This window comes from Geospiza fortis, unplaced genomic scaffold (genome assembly GCF_000277835.1).
Source record: "Geospiza fortis unplaced genomic scaffold, GeoFor_1.0 scaffold396, whole genome shotgun sequence".
NCBI classification, from domain to species: domain Eukaryota; kingdom Metazoa; phylum Chordata; class Aves; order Passeriformes; family Thraupidae; genus Geospiza; species Geospiza fortis.
The window spans coordinates 4,558,244-4,575,864 of NW_005054345.1; the positions used below are offsets into that span (position 1 = coordinate 4,558,244).

Consider the following 17,621-nt stretch of genomic DNA (forward strand, 5'->3'; position numbering starts at 1 on the left):
TGCATGTGTTGTAACCCTTGTGGAGCCAGGGTTAACAAAATACGAAGGCAGAATAATTTTTATTAATTATTTTTGAAGTTATGGGGAGAGTGGGGGGGAAGAGCAGGAAAAGGGAGGGTGAGAAACAGATGTTTCAGATCAGCTAAGTTCATTAAAAAAAAAAAAAAAGATACTGCCTTATTACACTTTAGATCAAGTTGACCAGTACTTGAACTCAAGATGTTAAAAGTACAGTTTATTATGGTTTGTTATTTCTGTAAGCAGTTATCTTTTCCCCTTATCTCTATGAAAAATTAAGCAGAGTTCCAAAGCTTCAAATAACCATTTTCATTTTTTTTTTAATCAAATAAAGTGAATCATCTTGCTATTATTGAAATAGCATTCTGGACGAATACAGAATTTATAAATTTTATGTAAATCAAATCTAAAATAATGCTCTGAATATTTCATGAAATGTAATGCATGTAACTTTTTCCAGCCAATGAAGTAATAACTGGCAAAATTACTGCTTCTCTCCTGACATACTGAAAGTGTTAATGAGAATTAGTTTAATTATTAGCATCTAATTTATTACACTTATTTAATAAGCTGTATTGTTCTTAGTGTTTTCCTTTCCCCAGCAGAAAAACTGACTCTACTTATTCCAGCCAGTCCTGGCTTTGAATAATGTCTGCAATATGTTAGCAGATACATTTATGTCTAGACAACAAATCAATACAGTGCTTTTCTTTTTCCTTGAGTATTCATTTGCTTAATTTATCCCAAACCATTCAGCATTATGAACTGTTAGCACACTCACAATGAACAGGCAGCAGGGGTCTTCTTGGCAGGAAAGGGACCTAATTGGGAGACAAGATAGTGTTTGAGAGATGTCACTAATATATTAGTTTATTAAAGGTGCTGGATGTTGGAAAAATAAACATCCCTGAAGGATTGCTTCTTGCTGCAAACTCTAGCAACTGCAGTCTTTGAAGGCTGTGGGAGTGCTGTTAAGTTAAATGCAGATGAACTTGAGTCTAACTTATCCCCTGAACCGTTTTTTGCTCCAGCACAAGTGTGATTTGCACCTTCACAACTTTAAGGCCTTTTGTCAGTGCCAGAGCAGGTGAAATGAAAATAAAGTCCCAAGTGTTTTACCGGGATGGGTATTTTGTCCCTGGCAATTCAGGCTAATGGAAACCCTATCAGGAATTAAAATATTATTTTCTTTAGCAGTACTTAGAATATGGATCTGTGTTTAAAGCTGAGCTTTTATCATCAATGGAAAAGCCAATGTTCAGTGCCAGAAGAGCTGCAGTGAGATCAATTTGTAGAGTGCTGTCGAAAATGATCTCATCATTTTTGTCACTAAAATGGAACACCTGATTCACAGCCTGTCCTACTTTCTCTTTATAATGATATTTGGCATCTCTCTGTATGGTTTTCAAGTGTCCAGGCTGGGTTACATTTAAAATGTAAACTTAATAAGCTGGGGGGAGGGTTGGCATGTTTTTCTAAGCCTGATTCCTGTTTTTGTGATACTTGAAAACACTTTTACTTACGGACACATTTTTCTGGTGATTAATTGAAAGACCACACTCATATAGCTGATCCCCTTCAGCCTGTGACTGACCACATCCCAGACTGAAGGGAGGGTGGTTTTTTCCTCCCAGTGTGTAAAATGAAGCTGTTCTAAGTTCAGTCATTTCTCCATATGATCCTAATGGCAGCTAAACCAAGAGCTACACTATTGCTAACTCAAAAGGGATGTGGGAGAGCAGTTATTTTAATATACACTCATTCGTTTTCCTGTAATGAGATATCAGCATGATTTTTAAGACCACCAAAAATGCTTGTTTTTTCTCTTAATGAGCAGTATCTTTAAGAAATTTACACTCAAGTCCTAGACACTGATATCCTGAGGGTATAGCACAGGCACGAAACTGGGGGATTTTAGGGGTCAAAAATACTGCTTCCCCTCTCACTGGGTTAGTGCATGGTTTAGTGCTGCAGGAAATGTAAAGACGAGTAGGATTTAATCCAGGACAATTTAATCTTAGTTCACACAAGCTGCTAATAGGACAAGTGTTTAAAAGCCAGAATTGCCATAGTTTCACAAGGTTCACAGAGTTTGACACAATGTTCCTTTGAAGTCCATGGAGAATTTGAGCCAGCACTTTCTTTGCCACCTCTCAAGTAACTGTAAATGTATTGCACACAGTTTTGAACTAGATTTGTTTTTACTGGAGGTTCCTAATAGCTGATTTTTAGTATAATTTCTGTCTGTTTGCTTGTTTCTCGGCAGCCCAATGGTAGCAGCCAAGGCAAGGTGCACAATCCATTCCTTCCTACCCCAATGTTGCCACCACCACCTCCGCCACCAATGGCTAGGCCTGTGCCTCTGCCAGTGCCAGACACAAAACCTCCAACCACATCAACAGAAGGAGGGGCCACCTCTCCCACTTCTCCAAGTAAGTATAGACGCAGCGGGATCCACAGCTGTGCAGGGATATGGCCTGCACACACCTTGGGAAGCAGGAGAGCTCTCTGCTCTCCACCATGGACAAAACTCTGAGCTGCTCCTGTGTGAGCAGGGAAAGCCTTAGCTCGAGGTTGCAGTTTTATTTTTGACTTGGTTGGCTTTTCACGTAACCACGTGCGAGGGAAATCGAGGCCGGTGGCTCAGCTGTGACACAGAGCTCGGATCTTTGGGGTCTTGTTTGCTGCCATGAGGATTCGAGTTGATATCCCATCCCTGGAAGTGCTCAAGGCCAGGCTGGATGGGCCTCTGAGCAGCCTGATCTTGTGGATGGTGGTCCTGCCCATGGCAGAGGGGTTGGAACTGCGTGATTTTTAAGGTCCCTTCCAACCCAAACTATTCCATGGTTCTGTGATAAGTTGGTGTCTCAAGCCAGGCTTTAGAGGATAGATCCCACATGGAAGTCAGGCAATCTCCTTGAAAACATCCCTGCTTATACACACTGGGCTAAACTAACAACCCTTTCCAGTTTGCTTCAGTTGCCATTCTTTTGGGAATAAATCTTCCCAGATTAAGCCAGACATCTTTGCCTTGCATTTTAGGCAAGAAGTTTTGGTATGTCTTAGGGCCAGGCAGAAAGCTCTAATCCTCTCCCACCACCCACACGGCTCCCATATGCATTTTGTGTAGCCACAAGTCAAATTTACGAATTCCTGGATACACACTTGGGGATACCACTTTGGAGTCACTCTTCTGGGAAACAAATGCAATTCAGCTGTGTCTGATGCTTTAAAAAAAAGTCTGGATGTTCAGGGAGTTAATTGTGAAATGATTTAATGAAGCTATGCTCAAACTGACATTTAAAAACAAAAGGGAAGCTTTCAGTGCTTTAATGGCAACTGTAGGGGACTTGTTCCACAGTGAAGGGAGTCCAAATAACATCCACAAACAAAAATCAATCTAATCGAAAGAGCAAATCCCTTTGTGTGCTTTTCAAGCTTATTATTTAAATGCTATATGCAACCACTGCTGGATGTGCAGAGAGGTACTCACTCTTCAGACCAAGAGAAGCCTACATTTTTAAAGCTTTATATACTGTTCTGGAGACTTGCACAGGTTCCAGGGGGCATTTTTAAAATCTGGTAGTTCCTCAGAGGTTTTCATTGCCTTCTGCTACACGATAGTGCATCAACTGCAAACTCAGCAAGATGCTCTGGCTCGCTTGGAAATTGAAATGGGTTTTAGTATGAGACAGTCTGGTAAGATTGTGAACACGATCTTCTAGAATCAGGACTTCTCGAATTGATCAGCAGATTTTTGTTGAGTGCAGAAGTTGATTCATTCCCTCCCCTCCGCTCCTTTTCCTGACCTTAGACCAACACTGGTGCTGTCAGGAAGCTCTGACACTTTCTGAAGGGACTTTTGAGTCCTATCAACAAGATTCAGCGGTGGGATCTAAAAGGTTAATGTTTAGTCATAGTTATCACTGAGCACAGTCAGCAGTGCCTTACTATTTCCTTGCCTTCAGAACCGGGAAAAACAAAACTAGGTCAGTGTGTACTTGTCATTACGGTTGTGACTCAGTTTACTGGCAGTGTTTGGTGTCAAAAAGAAAAGAAAAAAATTCCCAACAACATTTTAGCACTAATCTTAATTTTTATGATACTGTGATTGTGTAAACAAGCTCAGAGTGTGTCTGGCTAGATTCTCAGCTGGCAGAAAAATGGGTATTTCTCCTCTGAAGAGAGCAGGACACCCATCGGTGTCTGCTTGGGGCTGGTCACTGGGCTCTGTGTTCAGCAGACAGCTGCCACGTTAATTGGGAATGGAGGTTTTCTCAAGAGCAGCCAGTTAATGGTATTTAAACAAAAGATTAGGAAAATAATTACTGTTTGTTAATTAGCCACGCTGATGACTAAACATATAGTTCTGTACATATTCAGGCACGCATCTTCCTTTTGGTGAGGGGTTTGAATAACAGTGACTCGAGTTGTAAACAAGCATATAATTTAATTTAGGGAAAAAATTTTACAGAAAAGTAGATTATAGGAAATATTTTCTAAGAAAAACTATGACATGTAAACCAAAGCCAGTGGAAGCACTGGCCACATAAAGAGGAAAGCAAACTGAAGTTTGAGGCGTCGCAGGCAGGGTTTGCCAGGAGGACCCACTGGGCTCCATTCAGTGTGTCAATCAGGACCAACCCTCCATTTCCCTGCGTGTTTATTTTCTCCTTAACTAAATATTAGCCTTCAAACAGCGAGTGCAGATTCACCAGAGTTCCATAAAAGCCTCACAAAAAGGTGTTTTCCATGGTTACGAGCTGCTGGAGCGCACCGGTTCTGGGAGTGTCACCGGGCTATGGCTGACTGCCCCGCAGGGCTTGAGGATATTGGAAAGTCACTAATGCAACAAAGGCAGGAGTGATGTTAAATTTTGGCCAGACTCTCTCCTTAGCCGTGTGGAAGAGAATGATCCCCCCTCCTCCCGAGGAAATGGAGTGAAAGGGGTTGGCATTTGCTCCATTCTCCTTCCCTTTTTTGGTCTAGCAGAAAGCCCTCAGCAGAAACAAAATGCAGTCACGGCCCAACCAAAAATTGGAATATGGCCCTCCTGAGGGGTGCAGGAGCCAGGAGCAGCTGTTCAATACAGCATGGCCTCCTGGGAGCGAGAGCTAAAAATCACAACAAGGTGGTTAATGATTCTCAGAGCAATAGTGAAACTCTCCAGCTGTGACATTAACCAAAACATGAACATTAGTGCTGTCCAAGGAAGGAAGAGCCCCTGGAGATGCACACTGGGGATTTGCCACTACTGGGTGGCCAGGCATGCTCTGGGAACTGACAATTTCAGCTGTGATTCCTGTCCCTTTGGAAAGCCAGCATTTTCCTCAGTCAGATGGCACAATGGAGATGGGATTCACAAGGCCTGGGAGGTTCATTTTTCCTCCACAAAAACCTTTTTCAATAGAACATATCTTTGATATCAGAAGACCCAGCATTATCTTATCTCAGATCTCTTCTTGATTTTCTTTGGTTGGTAACCCATTACAAACACAACACAATATTTTCTTGAACTTGGCAGTTTTGGGGTTTTATATCTCACTGCCCAAAGCAAACACCACCTCCACAACATTCCAGTTGGGCTTTATCACTATCATAATTAAATCATTCCAGAGCAGCCAAAGATACTGCCATCCTGTACACCCTGACTTTTAAACAGCTTCTTAAAACAAAGTGTTATTTTCTGAGATTCACAACTCTTAACTTAAATGAACTCATTACTTGTTAATGTCCCTTTGAACAAAAGAGTTTTCTTGTTAAATGGCATTTGTGTCAGGATGAGGAGAATGATCTTGTGGCTGTAGTACAGGATTCATAAAGCCGAGTGCCGGGTCCTGCCCTTGGGTCGTAACATCCTGTGGAGCTCTCCATGCTTGGGACAGAGTGGCTGGAAAGCTGGAAAAGGACTTGAGGATGCTGGTCAGCAGCAGCTGAACATGAGTCCATGTGTGCCCAGGTGGCCAAGAAGGCCAAAGGCGCCTGGCCTGGATCAGCTCTGGTGAGGCCACACCTTGAATCCAGCAGAAAAACACTGAAGTGCTGGAGAGTGTCCAGGGAAAGGAATGGATCTAGGGAAGGGTCTGGAGAACCAGGAGAGGCTGAGGGAGTTGAGGGGGCTCAGCCTGGAGAAAAGGGGGCTCAGGCGGGACCTTGTAGCTCTGCACAATTCCCAGGAGGGGACAGCTAGGGAGTAGTAGGGCTCTGCTCCCAGGGAACAGGGACAGGACAAAAGGAAATGGCCTCCAGTCACACCAGGGGAGGTTTAGGTTGGATATCGTAAAAAAATTCTTCAAAATAGCCGTCAAGCACTGGAGCAAGAGCAGTGGTGGAGTCCCCATCCCTGGAGGGATTTAAAAGCCTTGTGGATGTGGCATTTGGGGACATGGGTCAGTGGTGGCCTTGGCAGTGCTGGGGTAGGGGTTGGACTCAATGATCTTAATGGTCTTTTCCAACCCAAACATTTCCATGATCCTGCAATCAGATTGGCTTTCTCTCCCTTCCTCTGCTATGCATTGACTGAGCACCTTCTGGGCGAGTTTCAGCTCTCTGTTCACTCCTTCCCCTACCCATAAAAAAGAGGGCTGACTGTATCACTCAATTTGCTAAAATTTGCAGTTCCCTCTCAGATCCTCAGCTGCAGAATGCAGTGCAGTAGGAATTGTTCTACTGCACCACATTCCTCCAGTCAGGAACAGGACAACTCTTCACATCAAACACATGTACCTGTCATCCTGATCTGTAAAAGGGAGACCTAGGGGTACATTAGGTCATCACTCACCCAAATCATCTTTACCAATCCTTTTAATCCAGAATGATGACAAATTACACACTCCTGCTCTCAATAGCAATTATTTCAGGAAACTATATTTAAAAGTAACATTTCCCTACTGCAGGCAACTTTAAAACACACAACACCCCCAAAACTGTTTGTTTGTCTTGTCTTTCATACAATTTCTTGCCATTTTGGCTAAATATCAAAGCTGTCTGTGTGAGCAAATGTTCTTTCTCTGCCAGCTCCTGTTTTACTTGTTCCTGAAGTGAAGCATCATAGCAAATTTGTGGCATCACATTCATTTCCTTGGCTGTGGGCTATGATGTTGCAGACAATTCTTAGTGAATTCCAGTAGCAGAAGGAGCAGGCTGGGCAGGAAGCTGTTGCTGTTCATGCCCAACAGGACCCCTCTCAGCTGGTGTGAACCAGGGTAGGTCTCTGCAATTCCCATGGAGCAAAGCTGATAAAATCTGGAGAAGATCTGCCTAAGAGACCTGGCTGCTGTTCCTTGTTCCTTTCCATGCTTAGGCTTTTCCCAAACTGTGGTTTGAAGACCCCAGCATAGGCTTAGTTTATATTTATGCTATATTATAACATGACCCAGCCTTATCCAGTGAGATAGTTTGCTCCATCCTAATTCTGGGGCAAAGTCTAGGGATCAGACTTCCAGAAATCCCTCCTCCATGTAAACCAAGAGTATTTATCTGAAGACAATAAGATGCAGCTGGAAGTTGATCATGGTCTAAGCAATACTCAGTACTTCTCCCTTTCCTGAAACAAATCTCCCCTTAACAAGGGAATGAGTATTCCATGTCAGCTTAATATTCCAAGCCAAACTGGCCCCTTCCAACCCATAAATATCCCAGGACATTTTACAGCAAAGAGGGAACAGCACCTTGGGAGAGTCCAGTGTAAATCCTCTGCATATTTGTCGTTTTGGTGCTCTTCCCTCCTTGGCTTCAGCAGTGCAGTTCTATGGCCTGAAGGAAATACCAAGCTGACATCCAAGTATTTTCAGAAAGCAAGTTAAACATGGTTTGGAGCGGAAGGAAAGTGTACATAGCAACTCACCCAGCGAGCTTTGAGGGGACTTTTGTGCATATTACACACTTTTCAAATGCTTTCGAGTTTTTTGTTTGAACAGGGAAGCCATTTAAGTCAGCATTCTGCTGGTTCCCCTTTGATTTTCTACCAAATATCACAGCAAAAGTATCTGCCAGCGGGGAACTGTAAACAAGATCTTGAGTTCCTTCCCTTCTGGGTGGAACTTACCTGCTCCAAGGGATTAAATGGCCTCTCCACTCAATCTGCTTCTTTAAAAGTAGACCAGGAGAACCAAACAACAGATGTTTGATTTTTGAGCTCTAAGTTAATTTTCCCCACTGTAGAAGGAATTCTTAGTCTTGCATATTAGTTCATTAGTTAGTTTAAAAAAAAAAAAAAAACAAACCTCCACAAAGGACAGCACAGAAGAATCTTAATACAAGGCACTAGCAGTAGGAAAATGTCCTTTGCAAATGTGTGGCTTCTTTGAATTATTAACCAAATTAACATGGTAAAAGGTGATGAGAACATCTCACCAGATCTACTCAGTAAATTTCTTCCTTGATTTGCAGGTAGGAGTAACATCCAGCTTACCTGTTCATAGCATTCAAGCTGCACCACAATTTGCAAAACCGTCTCAGGAAGATGAATTAGTGCACATTAAAATTCCTTTAAGTCTTTGTGAAGGAGAAGTGTTCCTTGCATGATTTTTGCAAGTGTTAGCTTCTTGGAGAGAAAAGCTCACCTCACCAGAAACAAGTGGGAAAAATTCCTTCTTAGATCCATGAGTGCCTTGTCTCCCCTCATATCAGTAGGAAATGAAGATATGCAGTTCCTGGGGTGATTTCAGGGAATCTTGATAAAAGGGAGTATTCTGATGAAACTGTAAGAGCCAAGAGGCATCACAAGACATTTGTGAGACTTGAAGGATGTGGTTCTTCATGCTCCTAGACTTGGGAACTCATTGCCCAAGGGCTTTGTGAGAGGCAGAACATCCACATGGTCCAAGTGCAGATTGGGCATTGGGTGGGAAATCCCTCCAGGGCCTTAATACAGGAAGTCCCTGAGCTGAAAATAATCAGAGGTGGGAAAGAATGGGAGAAAGTAGATACGTGACCTGTTTTGGTTGCATCTGCTAATGACTTCTAAGAGAGGTGACAATGGCCAAGGTGGAGCACTGGTCTGATTTGGCACAGCCTTAAACCAAAGGCTCCTCCAGTGCAATTCCTCTTCACCAAACATTTGCCTTCAGAAAGGTAAAAGAGTTTCCCCCACACAGCCAACTCAGTGTCTTCTCTGACTCTAAACTCGCTTTACTGTTCTGTAACATTGAGGCCTCAACATTATATTTAGCCTGATTGGAATTTGGCAAGTAACTTTCCTTTTACTATTGGTTTTTTTTTTTTGTCTCTTCATTGGATAGTTAGGTTGTCTGGGGATTTTATTCAGCAGAATGCATTCCCATAAATATATTCAAAATAGATAGGAGCCCCCTTTGTATTAAGGCATCTATTTGCGTTATTTGAATTTAGATCTAAACATGCAAAAAACTGAGGAAGAGAGAAGATTGCTTAAGGGTTTTCAAATGAGAGGAAGACTAAAAATGCATTGAAAGCTTTTGGATGTGGAAGTACGTGGCATTGTGGACAGTTGCAGTGGAGAATACAATGCAACAATAAAATCATTAAAGTACTTCAAGTTTGGAAGTAATCTGGGTTCTTGGCTTGCATTGCATTTAATAGCTTTACATTTATGGGAGCCACTCCAGTTTTTAAAGGCAGCTTCAGCCTTCAGACTGATTGCACTTACCACCCCAGTGAAACTGCAACCCATTAATTTTTTACCGAAAGGATCTCCCTAGTTTGTCAAACACATCAAGTGAACATTTTAGAGAGTGCAGACCACAGCAGTATGAAAACCAAAACTTTATATCCAGAGAGAATGCTGGATTAGCATGAAATAAAGGGTCTGATTCTGTTAATGAGCACTTAGGTAATTTCATTGCTATACAAAACTCTGTTAAAAATAGAGATACCAGACATTCAAGTGAAAACAGTCAGGACCTGCAGAAATCTCCTGTGCCAGCCCATCATGGAAAGGCCTGCAGTGGTTCTCCTTCAGGCTGGAGAGCTGCCCACCCTCCCCTGAGCCCACGTTTGGGGCCACCCCTCTCCCAGCAGCCCAGTCCCCTACGTGTTGATCCCCCCACCATGAAGCCCAAACCTTTCCAGTGTCTCAAACCAAACTCTCGCTCTCTAAAACGTTCGCACATTTCTATGTCAAACATCTGCTTAGGTGGCTCTGAGACAGTGTGTTTTGGTGTTGTTCGTGTGCAATCTAGTGCCGCTTCCTCAACGCATGTGTCCCTTCCCTTCACAGCCTACTCGACACCCAGCACCTCCCCCGCAAACCGATTCGTCAGTGTTGGACCACGGGATCCAAGCTTTGTAAATATCCCTCAACAGACTCAGGTGGGCCGCTTTCGACTTCTCTGTTTGCCTGCAGCCTCTTCTCCTCCTCCTCCTCCTCCTCCTCCAGTGTCCTCTAACGTGTCCCCGCGGAGCAGCTGCACTGCCGCTGTCACTTCACCCACATGGTCTCAGTAACTACAGTGAAATGTCACTTGCAGTTTGTTTGTCTGTTGTGGTTTTTTTTTCCTTTGTTTGTTTTTTTTTTTTTAATTTATTTTTGGGGCTTGTGTGGTGATAACAACGCTGCTTTCATGACTGGAAGGACCTCTCTCTGCTTTCTAAGGTGTTGGCTCCCAGCACACAGTTGTTTGCTCTAGGGCCGGGGTTTCAAAGGCTTTGGCTCCAACCTGCTCCCCAGGCACTGCATTTAATTGTGTTTAGAGTAGATGGTAGGCAGAAATCCTTCCCTGCCAGGGTGGGGAGGCCCTGGTAAAGGTTGCCCAGAGAAGCTGTGGCTGCCCCTGGATCCCTGGGAGTGTCCAAGGCTAGGCTGGACAAGGCTTGGGGCAACCTGGGCTAGTGGAAGGTGTCCCATGAAACAAGATGATCTTTAAGGTCCCTCCCAACCCAAACCAGTCTGTGATATGCAAAAGGAGCTCAGAGAGACCCATCAGGTAACAGTGCCCTGTAGTCCCCCAGCAGTGACTGCTCCAGTGACTCCCATGTAAAAAAAATACTCAAATTCTTGGTTGGCCATTTGCATGGTGGGCTTTGAGCAAGCAGGAGATTTTTGTGATTGTGAGCACATCTGTTTTCCTTATGCAAAGAGAAAAAATTCCACTTGAGGCAGGCCTATAAAGCTGGGTTAGCTGAATTCATGGTCCTGCTATGGTCAAATCAGAAGCTCAAGTAAACATTTGTGTTTCTTTAGGAGAAGGACGAGATTTAAATGTGCTTTTTCCAAGCTGTATCAAATTCCCAGGGTCGATTAAGAAAATAGTTGTTGGCAGTTTTGTTAGCAGCTAATTTGAGCCAGATGTTGAAAAAATTAAGTCTGGGCTTAATATCACGTTATCATGGGGGGGAAGGTATAAAAAAGTGAGCAGAGTTAGTGCTTTAGGACAACTGTAGTTTATAGTTTGAAGTGATTGCTTGACTACATTGCAATTCTTCTAAAGGTCAACTACACGAAATATTTGTGATTTTGTTTTGAGCTGGTTGCAGTGACTAAAAAGCAATAATTCAGATAACTGGCAAACTGGGCATTACTACCCTTGGCTCTTGTAAGTTCTTTCAAACGGTTTATAGGCTTCTGAATAATTAGTGTGCAGATTAATGGCTGTCACATGCCACAGTAGGTGCGTGAAGACAGACTCCTCGTTGTGATGGCTTCAGCACCTCCACTGACACTGGAACACAGGTCACTCATTCCCAAAGATTTCCAGTTTACAGGGCTGCAAGCAGCTGCCTGTGAGCACAACGTGGTTTTTGCTGTCTGCTCTTTGTGTACAATTTGTTAGGGGCTTTGGTTTGTAGCTCTGTGCACAGCACAGGTTAAACTATATCGAATCTCAAACCTTCTCTGCATTAAATAGGGTCACAGAAAGTACAGCAGCAATGCAGAGAGAGGTTTAACGCATCAGATTCTGGGGTTTTTTTTCATGCCTTGGCAAAACTCAGCCTGCACCCCACTTTTCCAGCCTTGTGCTTTATGGGGTTCCTGAGGGTGACAAGTTCTCACGCACCTTCCTGTTTAAATCATATTTCTCCAGTTGTTTTGGAAACAACTGGAATACACAGAAATACACTGAAATCAAGAAACAGGAATGTTAAGGTGTGCTGCTAAAGTCCTTAAGCATTTGGTCTTTTCCTTCATAGCTCAGGAAACCTGAAACCCTTTGGAGAATGCTACTTACCTTTTCCAAAAGATTTGAAAAACTCCTAGTTGGTAAATTGATTCTGTAGTAAGACACAACAGTAGTAAGTCTCCAAAGATATTTCAAACTTACTTGCATCCTGCAGCCTAAGTTTCCCAGATAAGTTTGTTGACTGTAAACTTTTATCCTCCTTATTTATGACTTAAATCATTTTAAAGTGCTCTAGCGTTACTTTAAGTGCTCCTCAGTAATGCAGTGTAGTGAATAACAATGCTGTACAGTGAAAAACAATACTCAAGCACAGCTTTCAATTAAAGTCTAACATGCTGCAGTGGGCAAGGAGACTGACTTCCAGTCTCTGACTCCAGCTGCATCTCCCTGCTTCTATACATCATTACACCACCACAACCCACTTGATACTAAATATATAATTTATCAGCAAACTCACTACTTATTCATGAAAGAACTCTGAAGTTGACTGTGCTTTGAGTCACAGAAGTGAGGTAGAAGTGCTAACTGCAATGATTTGGGATTTATGTAGCATTCTGCTAAACAAAGACATGCTTTTGTGCTCCTTTTTGCAGAGCATTAGTGTATAGAACGACCACTTAGGATATTTTCAAAATGAAAATGTAAAAACACATAGGACTGCATTATTAAAAGCAGCTGGGGTGGCTCCTTTCCATCAGGGTCTTTAGAGTACATCCAGAGTCAGGCTAAGATGCAGGTCCTGAGGGCCACTAACTGCCAGGGACACAGCTCCCTGAGATAGAAGGAAGCAGGGAACACTCCAAGCTTCTGGAAGTCAAGCTTAAATATAAGGGTTAAGTGAATCTTTGCTGCTGGAACAATAAAATAAAAATGAAGGCTGCATCTGAACATCTGCTTTTTAAAAACTATGGTCCAGCTACAACCCATATGAAAATATTTTGGTCACATTTTTGGTGGCTCTGATGTTCTCTTGGTGGAACATTGCACTATGAGCACTATTTACACATCATCATCATCATCATCATCATTAGTCTTCAAGTGCTGCAGAAGTGAGTTGTGCACAGGGATGTGGCAGCTCCACGGAGCAGGAGTCACAGTTCCCATACATGGGCATTCCCAGAACATTGGAATAAAATCCCAGGCAAATGTACAATGGGCTGGGGCAAGGCTCATCCTGTCCTGGGCTGTTTCTAAACAACCAAACCCAGTACATGCCTTTCTGAATCATTATTAGAAAAAATATCAGTAGACATTTCCATTAGCACTATGTTCTGATTTATGTCATGTTGCGGCAAATATAAACCCTTAAAAGAATTTTATAGAGTTTATGTAATATTCATTAAAAAGCCATCTTCCTGTGTCAGCAAAGGTTGCAACAGGACAACCAGTCCATCAGAGAAGAGACGGGGAAATAAACTGCTTTAAGTCAGTAGTTCTGATTTGGTAACAAAAGCGCCCAAAGGGCTGTTGGCTTAGCCTGGTTTCAGCAGTTTCCAAACTTTTCAGTTGGTTTGGTTTTGCATCTGCTGCTTACACTATCCATCACTCTGCCGCTCCACTCACTGCACAATTGTCCTGTCTTGGGGGTTATTTGAATCTAAATTTCTGTTTGAGCTATTAGAAGCAACACTTGACTTGGCATCCCCTGTATGTGTTGACAAAAAGGCACAGGTGTTGTAACCTTTGCTTGATAAATCATTTACTTTTGCTACTTGACTTGCAAGCAATATGGGGGCATCAGCCTTTTAACTGCCTATTGCATATGCAAATCAGAAATACAGGATGCCTGGAGTACAGGGGGCTCTGGTTTCAAAAGCAAGTTGGTCTGGATAGCTCATGACTAAGTAATAGATACGTCTCTCATATTGCCAAGGACCTGCAATACAGAGGGTGGTGGAGGGATGGGAAAGTCCCGTCACATTAATTAGGAATGAGCCTCTCGGTAGCACCAAGGTGAATAAAGGGGGCTGCATTTTGAGGTTTTTTCCTAAAATTAATAGCGAAGCACAGGCTATGGGCTGGGAGGGCATGCAGCTGGCAATGCTAAACCAGCAGCCTGTGGCCAGGGTTTGCCACTCACCACTCCAAATGCTGTTTGCTGCTCTCTAATGCCCTGGCTTTGCTCTAGGGTACAAAATTCCTTTAGGGATCCGCGTGCTCTGTACTCATCGTGCTGCAGCTCCACTTCACACTAAACATTGTTTACTATGCTGAGTCCTGTTTGCCACCTACTTAGCCTACATCTTCCTGGAAATTGTACTTGAGATGCTAAAAACAGCTCCTGAGAAACACATGCCTGCTCCATCTAATCGCTCCTACCTGCCACAGGCCCATGTGCCCTGCACAGAGAGGTTGTGAGGATGCAGGGAACAGAAACTGCCTCCTACTACAGGCACCCAGGCAGAGAATCAGCCACTTTACCCTGTGAGAAAGTGAATCCTGTAGCCCTAACCAGCTGTTTCAGGAAAAGTCCCTCCTTACTGTAAACACGCTTTATATCAGATCCATCCCAGGTAGTTTCTAAAAACTTAGTTAAGCACAAACCCAAATATTTATTCCCTTGGCTTTATGTAGGAAAAGATAAAACTTATTTCTAGTAGGATAGAAGTAGAAGCTCCTCCTGGTTCTGCCTTTGCACAATCCCAAAGTACAGTCAGATCCTGGACAATAAGCAAAGGCCTTGTGTTTTCACACTTGCCCTCGTGGGGCCCTAGAGCCACCCAGCTACAAGAGAGCTCTAGATAGAGCTCATCCTTTATAGCACAAAACAACTGAAACCAAAGGCCTGTAGCCTGCCTAGAACACTGAAATAAAGTTTAAGAAAAATCCCAAAAGTCAAACAAGTTTATCTAGGCAGCAAAATAACAGGTATGGAAACCAGCAAGCTCAGCAGAACAGCCTTATAAAGACCAGGTACAAAAATGCACCCTGTGAAATACATCTTTAAAAGAGCAATATTAACTTAGGAGGGAAATCACTGAAGTTTAGCAAAGTGTTTATAGTACAAGGAAATTGCTAACTCCTTTAGATCTTCTCCTGCTCCCTGCCCTTCCCAAATTAGACAGTGGTATCTTTGTAGCTTTCTCCTTTTGGGCTTTTATTTATCTCTAAAAAAACCACCATATGCCTCAGGTGCATCCACAAACCTAATTGTACAATTACTTTCTTTCCCAGAGACAAGGCAAAGCTTGTTTTGCTTCCCCACAAGCGATTTTTTTTTTTAGAGAGCAAACTGCAACCTGCAATTTTTCACTGGCAGCACTTTAAAACAAAGGGCATGAGAAAAAAAATGAGCTGGATGCTGTGTCCTGTAGGACAGCAGATGTGAGCTCTGTCAGACCAGGGGGGAGGCGAATTCCAGAGGAGAGGGTCCTTCTGTGAGAGCAGCCAGGCGCTGCTGCCCAGACACTGGAATCTGAGGAGCGTGGTGCAGGTGATGCCCCTCTCCAGGAGGCAGGCAGGGAAGCAGCCCTGTCTGTGGCAGCCCCCAGAAGTGTACAGGATCCATAGATCAAAGTCAGCACCTTGCCTGGGAAGCTGATGCAGCTCCTGCAGCGCTTCGCTCCTGCAGCTGAAACGGCGGAGCCGCTCTGTGCCCAGGTTCCATTGCCACCCTATGGAGGAAAGAAACCAGTGCACACATTTTCCTCCTCTGCACAAATCCGTGTGTGCCTGGCTTCACGGGGATTTTCCATCCCTGCTGCTCACTGCCACCGTGCCCTGCCCTTTGCCCCCTCCCAAGGGGACGCCGAGCCCCACGCAGCTCGTGGCCATGTGCTTTATTAATGAGCACCACGGGCTGCCTGGCCTGCCTGCCTGCACGCCCTGCTGCCTTCATCCCGGTTCCCAGAGCCCAGGAATGGCCCTGGGCAGACAGGCAGGACCTGCTGGCCCAGGGGACAGGGGTAGGGCAGGGTTTTGTGGCACTGTGCTGACAGCTGAGCCACTGCCTCGCTCCACACACGGGGCAGGGCAGGGACAGCTCGAGGGGTCTGTGGGGGACATGGAAGAGAACATGAGAGGCTGCAGGAACCACACCAGGCCTTTTGTTTTGGTGGGTTTATTTTGGGTTTTGGGGGTTCTGAGCAGAGCTGTTTATAAGCCAGGTCAGAGGTACTTGTTCCTCAGAGGACTGTCCCTCCTCAGGATCAGAACACTCATCCTCAAGGCAGACATTACTTGTGTCTGAGTGTGAATGGAGATAAAAAACTCTAACTTGGAAGCATTTGTTAGACTCAGCCCTCTAAGAATTCCATATTCTGTACAGTAACCTCCCTAAGCCAGTACATGTGTCCAATTTCAGCTGCAAAGCACTTCTAAGCACACTTGAATGTTCCTTTTCTTTCTCTTGGCCTGTCCAGAAAATGTAGTGAGAGGTTCAGAACACGATTTCTGTGAAAGAATAACATCTTTAGTGTGTTAAGAGAAGAAATTTGCATAGATCAGGTATAAAAACACAGTTTTGGGGTGTGGAACTGCTACTTTCTGCTGAATTTAGAGGGATCATTCTGCTCCCAAATCCTCCAGGGATCTGTGGATTTTCCCCTATTGGCAAAGGAAAGTGAGGGCTGCTCTCCTCCAAAGCCTGGAGCCCCCTTATGATCACTCAAAGTTTTGATCTCTGTCCAAAAAGTGCTTTGCTGTTGCACCAATGGCATCAGGCTACTGACACATGGCCTGAATTTTGGTGCTGTGTTTCCTCTTCCACCCAGGATGTAGGAATACCATTCTGAACTTGAGGGTGGCCTGGAGATGGCTCTGAAAATGCAGTGTGAGCCTAGAGAGAGTGTGCATAGGAAATTCCACTCTCAGGTCAGTTCCTAACAGGAGCTGAGAACAGCACATCCCAAAAAGAAAGCACATAGTGCTCTAGAGAGGTAAAAGATTCATAGAAAACTTCCCAATGCCATCATGTGGCTGCATCTTCAAAGAGGGATGGAGCCAAATCAGTCCCAAAATGCCTGGGTTAGTCCTCAGCAGGGGAGACCCTTGTTCCTGGGCTTTTTCTTCCTCCTCCTCCTCCTCCTTGTAGACTCTGGTGAACAGTTCAGACTCTTTTTTGGAAACCAGCACTCAGCATCCTATTTCCAGTAGATTTAGCATAGAATTATTTACAATGGACATGGAAGAATTTCCCAAACTAAGCAATTAAACTTACTGAGTTTTCCCCCTCCTCACAATAACCAGGAAGCCTGTGTGTAAGGCTGCCTTTCTGTGGGTTTTATGGCCATTACTTACTCCACAGTGGGGGAGAAGAAAGGGAAGGAGTAAGTGTGGGCCTGGTGGGAAGAGTTGGCAAATGCAGAAATATGATGAATGAGCTGGAGAGATTTAATTTCTTACTAAATTCTCTACAAGCTGTGTAACCTTTCTTTAGCTAAACAATTACTCTAAAAGGCAATGATTTTCTGTGTTTTCATTGAAAAGTCTTCATAATAACAATGGCCTATGTTCTCCTTCTTGAAGAACTTCTGCCAAAAAACAGTTTTCTTTTTTCCATTCAGC

The 17,621-nt window shown here is 43.8% G+C and overlaps 1 protein-coding gene across 9 annotated transcripts in view; it reads left to right on the plus strand.

The window, feature by feature from the left end:
• NFIA (nuclear factor I A) overlaps positions 1–17,621 on the plus strand; it is a 348,500-nt gene that overhangs the window by 308,449 nt on the left and 22,430 nt on the right. For 5 of the 9 annotated variants that reach the window (XM_005422969.2, XM_005422970.2, XM_031058561.1 and 2 more), the window contains 2 exons: positions 2,285–2,450; positions 10,217–10,308. In XM_005422969.2, coding sequence (XP_005423026.1) covers positions 2,285–2,450; positions 10,217–10,308 — 258 coding nt within the window. Of the gene's footprint in view, positions 1–2,284; positions 2,451–10,216; positions 10,459–17,621 lie in introns of those variants that run through there. The other 4 variants (XM_031058559.1, XM_031058560.1, XM_031058563.1 and 1 more) reach the window with 2 other exon arrangements.